Genomic DNA, 12577 nt, shown 5'->3' with positions numbered 1-12577 from the left:
GCCCAAGTCCGCGGGAGGCTCAGCAAGCCTGTCCGCCAATTGGCTGCGTCAGTAGGCGGTACCAGAGCGGAAAGGAGTGGGCGTGCCAGCGGCAGAGAGGAGGGGGCGGTGGCCCGAGCGGCTGTGAAAAGCTCAATGGCGGCCAGCTACCCGTATGGGCAGGTAAGCGAGCGAGGGAGGAGCGCCGACCGCCTTCTCCTGCCCCCTGCCGAGGGGAGCCTCCAGGGGGATGAAGGCCCCATCTGCTGCCTAGGCGACGGAGCGTTTCCGGGGGAAAGGGGAGTTGGACGTTGCCTAGGGAACGGGGAGTGGGAGAGGACCCAGGAGTCCGGGGCGATGGAGATAGGAGTCTGGAGGGGGAAAACGTACGCAGACAGGAAGCGCATCTCTCCCAGAGTGACGTCATTGCCGGCGTGGGCCTGTGAGGTGACATCATGGTTAGGCTCGAGTGCAAAGGATTCATTGGAGGAGATGTTGGGGAAGGGTCGGAAGCGTCTGGCCTGATCACTTGGGTGATCAGAGGACAGCTGGTGTAGCAGAGTGACAGGCAACACTGTCCTGTGGGTGTTTACTCAGAAGTAATGATAACAATAATTTTATTATTTATACCTTGCCTATCTGGCTGGGTTTCCCCAACCACTCTGGGCGTCATACAGCATATAAAAATTTGCAAAACATCAGTTATTTTAAAAAAATCCTGATACAGGGCTGCCTTCAGATGTCTTCTAAAAGTCAGATAATTGTTTATTTCCTTGACATCTGATGGGAGGGCATTCCACCGGGCAGGCGCCACTACCGAGAAGGCCCTCTGCCTGGTAAGTCCCACGGTGATCAGTAGGGCTTGGTCCCTAATAAGTGTATTTAGGAAAGAGGCTCAGCTGCACATAGTAACCTCCTGGACTGAATCTCAGCTGTTCCACCAGGCAACCTTGGCCTCTGAAATCTGCCAGTGGCTGCCCTTGCATGGGTATGGTGGGAAATGAAAAGGTGGCTGCTTCAGTGTTGTAATATGGCTGGGATTGGCCTGGGGCAAGCTGCTTCTCTTTCAGCCCCAGCCCCCCCCCCCAAGAATAGTGACCTATTTAATAGTTATTATGGGGATTAACATGGAATTATTTAAGCACCCCAAGACATTAAGCTATGAACCAGGAAGTCCTTGGTTTGATTTTCACCTCTGGCCCTGTACTCACTACATTAGCTGCTCTCATTCAGCCTCTGCTTCTCCCATTTGCAATATAGAGATGGTAATACTGGCCTGCCTTATAGGGTTGTTGCAAAACTGAAAAGAGCCAGAGAAATGCTTGATGGTGGTATGATGATACCTTAGCTGGTTAGAGCATGGTGCTGATAATGCCAAGATTGCAGGTTTGGTCCCCGTAATGGGACAGCTGCATATTTCTGCATTGCAGGAGTTGGACTAGATGATCCTCAGGGTCCCTTCCAACTCTATGATCTGTAAACAGAGTCATTGCTTATTACTCCTGAGGGAGAGTGCCTAGGGAGCATAGCTGCTATAGTTGTGTTAGGAGAGCAAAGTCCTGACAAGCAGTACATGTTTCATAGGAACAAACCCCTCTTTCCTAGGCAGCATGCCCCCCCATCACACCTGTCTTGGCCACCAGAGCCAGGGACTGTAAGAGACAGCAGTTAGGAACCGCTGGCCTGTGGCAGACGTAACAATTCACAGCTTCAAGAGTCCATGAGATTCAGCTGCAGAGTGATTCTTCTTGGAACAATGAAAAGTGGGGGGACCATTGTCTATTTTAGTGTGTGTTGTAAATTATGTTGCAAGCCACCCTGGGTACTTTGCTTAGTAAGTGTGGTAAAAATACTCCAAAATAAACTGCTGGAGTCTCCCAGTGTCCTTTCCTCTGTCATGTCCACTCAGTCTGACCCAGCTATGTATATGGTGCCCTTGCTAGCCAAGTGCTGTCATTCTTGATGTGCAGTGGCCTTCCTTGACATACACACACACTAAGCTCATCCCCAGCCAAATGCAAGATTCCTCCCTCGTTTCCTTTGTCTTTCCTCTCTCTTTGTTTTGGCTTTGCTGGCCACCTTGAGATTGTAAGCTCTGTGGAGCAGAGACTAGCCCTTTCTCTGCTTACATCACACATATAGAACCTTTGACCCTTCACATGTTGCAGTCTGAGCAAAGATTGCCAGTGGCCAGGGATGATGGGAGCTGTAATTCAGCAACATAGAGGGCCAAACCTACCCCAAATGAAAGGTGTTAATGCTTGATACACTTGTTGGTAGTGTTAGTTATCTTTGGTGACTAAGAGACATGTGCTGGAGTCCTTTGATCAAACATGTTTGGAAGCTTCTCTTCACCACTCCTCCGCTGTGTAAAAGAGGCTCTGTGGTATCAGTGCTGCAAAGTCGTCTCCTACTCTGCCTGTTCAGCAGGTTAAGCAGAGAATCATTGCTTCCTGGGCCACTGGGTTCAGCTGTGGCCTTGGGATTTTCCATGTACTGAGACACCTCAAATGTAAGTTCTTCTTACTATGCCACTGACAGCAGTGCTGGAGATGTGGCACTGCTATCTGATTTTTGCAATATTTCATGCAAATTCCTTGCCTATAAGTAACTGTGCTGCAACATCAATTCAGAAACCTTCCCCCCAAGACCTTGGACTCTGAATCCTGGGAGCCATCCCTGCTACTCTGCTGGTTTCTCAGGGTCTTATTCCTTATCCCTGATTAATTAGTCCAAAATATCTTATCAAACCCAGTTTTGAAGTTTTATTTACTACATTTCTAATGTAGCACTTGGTGATATATTCCTCTCTCAGTCTCTCTCTCTCTCTCTCTCTCTCTCTCTCTCTCTCTCTCACACACACACACACACACACACACACACACACACACACACTTTATCATTCACAAGAACCTTGTGATGTAGATAGAGAGGACTCATCCAGACTTCCATTTGTGCCATGATTTGTAGGCATAAGACCATGTTTTCCAGGCATGGATCCAAGCAGGGCTGCTGTTGTTTTTGTCCCAAGAAAACTCTTTTACCACTGAATTGGAACAAACATCAATTGAGTTTTACGTGGCTTGATGTTTGTTCCAATTCAGCAGTAAACAGCAGGTTTTCCTGGGGGAAGCAATGGTAGGGAAAAAAACCAAACTGCTCAGAAAGCACAGACCTGTGCCTACAAATTGCAGCACAAACAGAAGTCTGGATAAGCCCAGAGACTGATTGGATCAAGGTCGTACAGTGTGCTTCTTGCCTGAGTGGGGCGGTTGGACCCAGGACTCTCTCGTCCTGTTCTGACTGTCTGACCACCACTCCATGCATTGGTAGTGCCACTCTACACTCAATCCAGGACTATTGGGTTAATCTCTCTGCATTATATTATCTTAAATATGCACTGGGGATGCATAGGCCCCTCTCCTTCATCATTGCATATTAATGGGGTGTAGAAATCAACTCATTCCCCCTGCCACTTTCATAGCCTTTTCCTTTTCCTGTAGGGTTACCCTGGTTCTGCAGGACAAGCTCCAGGTGCTCCGCAAGGCAACTATCCCGGAGGAGGCCAGTATGGAGGTGGGGTGCCTCCTGGCAGCTCCTATGGTGGACCAGCGCCTGGTGGTCCCTATGGGCCACCCTCAAGCGGAGGACCTTATGGCCACCCTTCCTCTGGGCCTCCTGGTGGAATGTATGGAGGAGGCCCAGCACCAGGAGGACCTTATGGGCAACCCTCTACCAATCCATATGGTGCTCCTCAGCCTGGCCCCTATGGGGCAGTAGGTCCTGGAGGTGAGTGCTAAAAGAGCTTAGAGCTGTTCTGATGACTATGTGCTTTCAGGTGGATTAGTAGTGTTCATGACACACAAATTCATTAAATGTTCCATATTTTTAATCTATAGCCTTTAAATCTGGGTGGGTATTGTCTTTGTTTGTTTCTGTGTTAGGTGTTTTTGTGTTTTTATATTGTAAGCTGCGCTGTGATCCTTGGATGAAAGGTGGTATCAAAATTTAATCAATCATCATCATCATCATCATGGGGAGGAGGTCTAATGGATTGCCATATGGGGCGTGCTTTCTGAATTCAAATGACATGGTACTCCATGTCTTGTCTGAATGATGCCACCCACTTTTCTGGGCTGCTGGTATGTATTGCCCTGTTTTCTTGCTAATGAAATTTCATACCAAATTCTTTCTTTGAAAAAGTCTTCTTGGCAAGACCTCAAAGCCAAACCTTCTGTGGGGTGGTGCTTTTCTTCCCTTCCCATTATAGGGTTGACAGACAGGCAGGCACATCTCCAAAATTACCTGCAGTTTCTTCCACCCATGTGCCGTCCATGCCGTATCGCATCTGGGCTTCAGATTCTTGATACGAAGTTTCAGTTTGGGATCTAAAAACTTGGAATTTGTCACTTTAAATATCAACACTAGGAGACAAGAAATGGCAAACCATACCTGAAAATACATTAGTTCATGCTGCTATGTTGTAGTGGTTAGTGTGTCAGGTTAGGGCCTGGGAAACCAGGGTTCAAATCCTCACTCAGTGATGAAGCTCATTGGGCCACCTTGGGCCAGTCACTGCCTCTCAGCCTAATCTACCTCGCAGGTGAAATGAGGAGAGGCAGAAACATGGACGCTGGCTTGAACTCCTCAGAGAAAATGATGGAATATAAAATAAATAAATAAAGGTACATGTGGTCTTTAATTGCAATGGTGGGCTTTCTCTCATACGAACCCTGATCAAACCCCAGCCGGAGAAACTTTTGTAAATTTGAAAAGAATGTAAACTTCTCTCTCACACACACACATTTTGGTTATTAATTAGCACACCACAAATGCCATTTTGCAAAGCTGAGTGAAGCTTGTGTTTTGCAGATGTCACATTTCTGCCTCCCCTTTCCCAAATCTCCCAAGATTCACTTTCTTCTACTTAGAAAGCGTTTCAAGCACCCAAGCGTCTATCTTTGGCATCTATCATATAAAGGGCCTCTTGGTGTGCAGCTGGAGCCCTTGACTCGAGTTTTGCGCCGCAGCGTTGGAGAAGCAGTCGCTAATTGAATTATTCATCTCCATTTAGATAGGCAGTTGAGAAAGACTGCATTATTTAAGGTTCCAAGGTGGGTGCCAAAAGGCACTGAAGCTGCCACCCTGAGTAGCGGAAATAAAAGTTTATGGCTGTGCATCTGTCTCCTGGAACTGGGTAGCATTTACATCCTGCTGAAACAACACACCTTCCGCATGTTTGCACTCAACTTTACAAACTATCTAAAGAGATCCCATTTATTTCCCTTCTGTTTTTACAAGGCTTTGCATCCCAGCTCCTGCTGGGGGGGTTGAGCCGTCTTCCGCAGGATTAATAACTTGGCTATTAAAAAAAACCTTTTAGAAAACAATGGCTGACTCAGCGGGCATGAGAGAGGGCCTGTCCAATCCCTGTTGCTCTAGCTGCCAAAAATCTGCTGAGCTAAAAGCTTACTGCCGGTGGCAATGGGCGCTTGCCATGCCTTGATGAATGGCCATGCATTTCTCCTAATTTGTGTTCTGCCCTTTCCCCAGCAGGGAACATCCCCCCAGGTGTGGACCCAGAAGCCTTCTCTTGGTTCCAGAGTGTGGATGCTGACCAAAGCGGCTACATCTCAGTCAAAGAACTCAGGCAAGCCCTTGTCAACTCCAACTGGTCCGCCTTCAATGAGGAAACTTGCTCAATGATGATGAGTGAGTCCAGATGTTGATGATTCAAATCAAATGTGCTTGGAGTGGGAGGGGTCTGGAATATTAATAATCTCTCATAATACTCTGTACTTTGGTATGGTGACTAAGACACGTGGAAATAGACAATTGTGGAAGACGCAATACAAGATTTTCTTTTAAAATACTTGTATCAGGGGCTGGGGACATTTCTGCTGACAGTTTCCCTTTGAAGTTGAAAATATAGATGTGCCCTGCTTCAACATATGTGTGAATTTGTGCCAGAATGCAAACATCAGTTTAAAAACTCTTCTTGTTATCTGAGGGGACTCAAAACTTCATAGCAGATGCCCACTTTCCTGATCCTTCTTCAGGTTCTAATTCTCAAAATAGAAGAATATGGAACTATCAAAAGGGACAGGATGCACTAGGCTGGCAAAGCATTGCTAATCGCTAGCAGGCCCACATGATCGGAAGCCAGAGTGGATCAAATGTGAACCAGTTCAAAGACCATTTTGGTAATGAAGGTGCAGGGTAACCTTAAGAAATCCTCAGCACCATCCTCAACCCAAATTGCAAAGTGGAATCATTTTGTTGTTGTTGTAAGGATTGCCACATAGTGTGTGCCAGGGGTTGCCATTTTAGCACCCACTGGCATGCATGTACCTGGCACTCACAGGTTTCCCTTCCCTGCTCCTCCCCTCTGCTGAAATTAGGCTCAAAAGAAGCATTCTGTTGTGACCAATGGAACAGGTTGTGGTGTGTGTGCTTCATTGCGCAGGGAAACTGCCCACAACATTTTCTCTGATTTGCAACTCTGCTCACAGGCCCCAAAAGGCTGACAAACCCTGATTATGCAGAGTGCATTGAACACTTGAAATGAGCTGTATAAGTGCCAAGGCTGTTTGATGTTCTTCAGTTGTGCTTGAAGTTCATGGATTCCCATGCTTGCCTTCCTCAGAAACGTGAGGTGCATGTTTCATCTCCCTCATCATCATTATCCCTCATTATTATTATTTCATTTTTATCCTGCCGTTCCTCCCAAAGGAGCTCAGGACAACCATACAGCATTCGCAATAAGACATAATTAAGACCCAACAAAGACTAAAACAATTAAGGGATATATTTTCAAAATTTCACAATTCCATCTTCTAAACGTATCACCCATCAAATACTAACCCCCTGGGTGAACAAAAGTGCCTATAGATTTCATCGGCATGTTGACAATGTAGGGAACAGCTGCTCTTCACCAAGAAGGGAGTTCCATAATCAAGGTGCTGCCACAGAGGAGGCCCTGCTGCAGGCTGCCACCATCACCCCCAGGCCACACTTGCCAGCAGGGCCACCTGCCAGGTTTCCCTTGCTAGCCTTAAGGCTCAAACTGGTTAGCATTGGAGGAGGCAGGTATTTTAAAGTCCTTAGCCCCTGAGCTATTTAGGGCTTTGTATGCCAGTACCAGCACTGCATCTGGTGGCTCACAGGCAGCCAGTAGAAAGCTTTTAGGACTAGTGATTCATGGTCCCATCTTGCTGTCCCTCTCAACAACCTGGCAGCTGCATTTTGCATCAGCTGCAGATCCTGGACTATCTTCAAGGGTAGTTCAACATAGACTACATTGCAGTAATTAAAATGGGAGTAGTCCACGTAGTAAATGTTAGAGAGTGTGTGCTTTTTTCCAGACCATCCTGCTGAAACAGTAATTGAGTTTAATATCTTCTGTAGTCTTCAAAAGATCCTCCAACCTCGTTTGTGGAAAGTATTAGTGTCCTAGTGGCAGCACAACCCTAAGAGCAACCCCATGCTTGTCCTTGCTGCTGGCATGTGGCGTGCAGAAGGTATTGTGAAGAATTTCATGTTACACTGGAGGCAGACAATAGTTCTTAGAGGGCTGAAAGCAATGTGATAGAGACTCTGCTTTACACACATTGTTTGGTCTCAAGCTTTCCTCTGGTCAAACAGATTTTGCTGGGTTTTGAAACACTGCACAAACCTGGTGGAGCAGAGGCAAAAGTAGGATTAGATGCCTCTCTTGTGTCGCCTTCAGTTCTTGGGGCTGTGTTGCAAGGCGGGTATTCTGTCTCTTGTTTTGAGTCAGCAGGTATATGGGACCACTGCTCAGTGCTCCACTCTTTTTTTTTACTGCCTCTGCAGACATGTTTGATAAAACCAAATCTGGGCGAATTGATCTCTATGGGTTCTCGGCCCTGTGGCGTTTCATCCAGCAGTGGCGGAATCTCTTCCAGCAGTACGACCGCGACCAGTCAGGAAGCATTAATTGTAATGAGCTTCACCAAGGTAAGACAGAACGAGGCAACAGTCCTTAAAGCCTCAAGAGGCTGTTCATGATCTCTAATGCTGCTGGAGAGTGGCTGTTTTTAGGCAGAGGTCTGTTCAGATTGTTGCTTTCGGGCTCAGAGGCCATTCCAAAACAATTGTGAAGAACAGACTGAGGTTTCCGCCATGGTTAGTGAGAGTTCCCCCAGTCAGGTAATCTCTTGTGACCCTCTGCTTCTAGGCTGAACCATCCAGCCTTCTGTTGAACTGCTGACACAATCCAGATCCCCAATAACTGTGATGAGATTGAATCAATGCATTATGACCGGAACAAGCTAAAGCAGCCTTTGCCAACCTGGTGCCTTCCAGATGTTTTGGACTACAACTCCCATCAGCTGGCAATGGCCGAGCCTAAAACCTAGTAAACTGACAAATGTGAAGTTTTTGCATCAGGCAATTATGCCTCCTGCTGTGTCTGGAGAGCAGATGAGCTGATTTCTTCAGGAAGCTTTGACAGCAGAACAATGACTCATTGGACTTAGGTGGTTCCTCGAGAGTGGAGCCATAGCTCAGTGGGAGGCTGCATACACCTCATGTGAGAGGTTCCCAGTTCAGCCCCTGACATCTTCCAAGTAGGGTTGAAAAAGTCCCCATCTGAAGCCCTGGAGAGCTGGCATCAGTCATTGCAGACAACACTGAGCTTGATGGATTCTGAGTAATGCAGCTTTTTCTAGCAGTCTCCGTAGGTTCATGAGAACCGAAATCCAAGTCCCTAGTTAAGTTATCTGGAGTGCCTTGGGGCTAGGCTTGGAAATGGAGAAAGAACTGGTCTAAGAAGAAGCTGAGCAGACACAGAGTTAGCAGTGGTTAGATGATGTGCCAAAAGAGGAGTGCGAAAAAAATGCATCATCAGGGACCGCTGAAAAACGTTGCCATGTAGAAATATTGGCATGGTTCTTGGGTGCTTGAATGCTCAGCTCTGAGTGACTCAAGAAAGGCCATCTTGTCTCAGTGTTATGTTAGTATTTGGGTGAGAAGAAAAAAGTTTAGCACTTGGGCAGTTAATGGTGATAATAATAACTATTATTATTGTTATAGCATTTTACCCTCCTCTTCGGCAGGAAAGATTCCCAGAGTAGCTTACAAAGATCACTCATAAGACAACATTCATAATAAGACTAATAACAGCTGCGAATCATTTGTGACTTCCACCCATGGCTGTGTGAAGCATGGATTCTCATTTATTCTCTCTCCCTGCCCTCTGTTCTCCTAGCGCTCTCCCAAATGGGCTACAGCCTGAGCCCCCAGTTTTCCCAGCTGCTGCTCTCCCGTTACTCACCGAAGGCTGCCAATCCTGGTATCCAGCTGGACCGCTTCATCCAAATCTGCACCTTGCTCCAGTCCCTGACCGAAGCCTTCCGGGAAAAGGATACTGGGATGACGGGCAACGTACGACTCAACTACGAAGACTTCCTTACGATCTCGACCGCTCGCGTGTTGTGAGAGCCAGGGGTATTGATTTTGTTGGTGATCCCACTGGTGGCTGGTGGCACTTCCTTCCACAGAAGGAAGGACCGCTTTGTCCAGAGGACATTGTGTTGCAAAGGAAAATGAAATTGCCCTTCTCCATCACACCAGTGTAACACCAGATGCTTAAGCTAGGTGGATTCTTGGAAAGGGTTTGGTTTGATTGCATTGAAACAGCTGCCTCTTATAGCCACTAGAGGGTGAGCCACAAACACCAAGTCAGACTGTCTGTGCCAGGCAGCTCCGCAGCAGCCCCCACTACCCTCTGCCTGAGTTCTCTCCTCTTCCCCCCACTCAACCATCCCACCAAGAAGTTAGAGGAGTTGGTTGCCAAGAAGTCTGAATAGAGCTTCTTGCTCCTAAATTGCCCTTCTGTAGTTTGCATGTGCAACCTATAATCGCCAAAGCAGAAAACAACACCTAGGGAAGAAAATTGGCTTCCATGCTTTTGTGTCGACAGCAGCCAAAATTCCTGCATTCCATGACATCCATGCCAAGTGCAGCTCCCTTCTTTGCCACTAGATGGGGAGACCATCAGCCAAGATTCCAGACTTCTTTTTTCTGAGGAGGGGCTTTTCCCCTGAAGGCTTGACCTTCTGGTTAATGTGTCCCGGAAGATTTCTTTTTGCATTGCTAAAGTGCAAAGTCCCTTACCAACTGCTCACTTGGCACTTCTCAGTTATTTTCTCAGTTGCCAACACATTGCTTGTGATTTTTGTAAAGGCCAAAATCATAGATAAAGATGTGTCAGAAAGAGATTTATACCCAGGTAAAACTCTGTAAAATAAAGGACCCTAAACACTCTCTTCCCCTTCTGTGTGTTTCTTTCGTGCATGAGAACTGTACAAAATACTGTGGGGATAAAATGGGATGGCCTAATACAAAACCACCTTGAGCTGCTTTGTGGATGGCCAGGATGCAAATATGTTAGATAGAAAGCACCTGGAAGTGGGTGATATAATCCTCAAACCTGCCCTTTGGCAAGAGAGAGTCTGCCAGTTCAACGCAGAAGTGTGGAATTCCATGTGGCAAACAGCCGGGTTCTCTTCTTTTTATATTGAGTATCCAGCCCTTGTGGTTCCAGAAAATAACTATGAAGCACACTAAGGCATCGGATTCACAGGCCAGAGGAGAGCTGGGCAGGCGGTGATACTTCAGACAGTACCTGATTTTTCTCCCATGACCAATTATCTGGGCTTCTGCATCCTCCTACCATCTGCCCAATGTTCTTTCCTTGCAAAAAAAGCAGCCATGCATGTTGAATTTCATACATTAGTTTACGCTGCTTTAAATTGTTCTTTTTAAGGGGCCAGGGGCCATACCTCTGACAGGGCTGGCTGAGGCTGGTCAGGGATGAGGGGAGAGGCATTTGTTTTCATGACTTCCCATCTGCCGAGTCCTGGCATTCAGGGCCTACTTAGCCCAAGGCAGAGGGGCTAACTGTAGTTTTGAGTTGTACCCTCACCAGGAAGGTGATGGGCACAAAACTTGAAAATCCTTATTAACAAAACACCATATCCTTCCACAGATAATAAATGGTTGGTGTCTCTGATGGTGGCACCAGAAGGAGCAACTCCCTCTGTGGCTCAAAAACTGATGTCTAGATGGTACCTTTGTCTGCCTTCTGATCTCTCTCAGGGGACACTTGCTGGCTTCATGCCAAACAGCTCCCTTCTGCCTCTAGACATGGAAGTAGCATCTAGGTTCCATGTTGACCCTTGAGAACACACTGACTGCAGCCACACTCATCCAATCTGCACAATTCGTTTTGAGGGCTCAAACCCTCTTTCCTTCGCAGGGTAGAGCAAGTTCCCCAAGCAAAGAACAGGCCCCTTGTACCAAGCCCATTTCCCAGCCCCTTTTCTCACTTTTCACCAAGATAATAGAGGTACACCCAGACTCAGGAAGGTTTGGGGTTTTTTAGGTAGTTTGAGAACTTCTGTCAGATTGGTCTGGTGCCTTCTGGATGGAGAATTTCGCAGCCACAGAAACAGCAGGAGAAAGCAGCTTTAAGCTATTGCTGTAATTTCTCTTGCAAAAACAAACCAGGGGGAGAGGGGGAATCCGCCATGCAAATGATGAGATTAACTTTTAGCTTTGGAAGAAAATTGAACTGCTAATTACTCTTTCAGCTCTTAACGAGCAGCCTCTTCATTAGGCACGGTGTGCGGTTCTGGCTACTGTGCCAGGCAGTTGGCTTTCCTGGTAGCCTGAGAGCTGCACTTCTAGCATAAAATCACTGCCTTTGCAGCAGAGCAAATAATTCCCACTTGTGCATTTCCAAGAACTCCTGGCGGTTTATGCATTGGCTCACCAGATGCAAGTTGTTTATTTTCACCTCCCTGCAGACATAATGTCAAAAGCAACCTCTGCCTGGAACTCTTTTCTTCCCACTCGTCTCAAACAAAGAATTTGTATTTAGAGAAGCAAAGGTAGGCGAGAAATAACAGCGTAGATTAGTGGACTGAGGTGCTTGGTGAATGGATCTTTGTCCGTGGAGTAGTGACAGGGGTGGGGGCCAGGATGTTATGAATGCCTACCCACTCTTGCAAGTTGGATGCCCTTACCTTGAATTTCCTGCTTTAAAGAAAATGTTTCTGCATTTCCTCCAAAATTTACATAGTTGTGACACACTTCCCCCATCCCAACTAAATTAAAATGGCGAGCACCTTTCCTTCTTACACCTAAAATGTTTGCATTCAGAGTATGTATCTAAAAGAGCCGCCTGCCTTTCTGTATGAATCGCTAAGGTATTTAACTTGAAAATGAGGGGTGAGCTCTGAGCAGTGACTCCTACGGAGACACAACAGGCACCCTTTGAGAGCAATTTCACTATATATCTAGTGATTGGATTGTTCAGTTGAACACAACGCAGAGACACGGCATAATTACCTGTCAAAAGAGGTGAAGGCAGAATAGTTGCAGGGAGTTTCATTGGTGTATAAGTGACACACACTTTTCAGTTATTTATTTCTCATTGAGCATAGGTTGGGAATTACTGGTTTAATTCTTTTACTGATGGTCTTATCTTGCAAACCTGGAGCATGCATCTAGATGGTGCAGAGGAAATCTAAGATTCTGAGTGGGTCTACTAGAGAAGTAGATCGGCAGT

General features: G+C 46.6%; 1 protein-coding gene across 4 annotated transcripts; it reads left to right on the top strand.

Moving 5' to 3' along the window:
* Positions 1–27: 27 nt before the first annotated feature.
* PEF1 (penta-EF-hand domain containing 1) lies at positions 28–10269 on the top strand. 4 transcript variants are annotated; one of them, XM_053398956.1, is made up of 5 exons: positions 28–162; positions 3483–3768; positions 5536–5691; positions 7816–7959; positions 9212–10269. In XM_053398956.1, exons 1-5 carry the CDS (start codon positions 136–138, stop codon positions 9439–9441), a joined length of 843 nt encoding a protein of 280 aa, XP_053254931.1. In that variant the 5' UTR covers positions 28–135; the 3' UTR covers positions 9442–10269. The 4 variants fall into 4 exon arrangements, with proteins under 4 accessions (XP_053254931.1, XP_053254930.1, XP_053254929.1 ...); XM_053398955.1 differs by having other exon boundaries at positions 5533–5691; XM_053398954.1 differs by lacking the exon at positions 28–162 and adding an exon at positions 322–426.
* The last annotated feature ends 2308 nt before the right edge of the window (positions 10270–12577 follow it).

This window comes from Podarcis raffonei, chromosome 8 (assembly GCF_027172205.1).
Source record: "Podarcis raffonei isolate rPodRaf1 chromosome 8, rPodRaf1.pri, whole genome shotgun sequence".
Lineage (NCBI taxonomy): Eukaryota > Metazoa > Chordata > Lepidosauria > Squamata > Lacertidae > Podarcis > Podarcis raffonei.
Note: the sequence above shows the minus strand (reverse complement) of the source record. Positions and strands in the feature narration are given on the sequence as shown.

Bases quoted from the DNA above. Each gene is read 5' to 3' on its own strand.
- PEF1 (XM_053398953.1), top strand. From the start codon at position 337: ATGGAGATAGGAGTCTGGAGGGGGAAAACGTACGCAGACAGGAAGCGC. The intron at 427-3,482 runs GTGACATCATGG...CTTTTCCTGTAG, and splicing joins TGCCGGCGTGGGCCTGTGAG to GGTTACCCTGGTTCTGCAGG. The intron at 5,692-7,815 runs GTGAGTCCAGAT...CTGCCTCTGCAG, and splicing joins AACTTGCTCAATGATGATGA to ACATGTTTGATAAAACCAAA.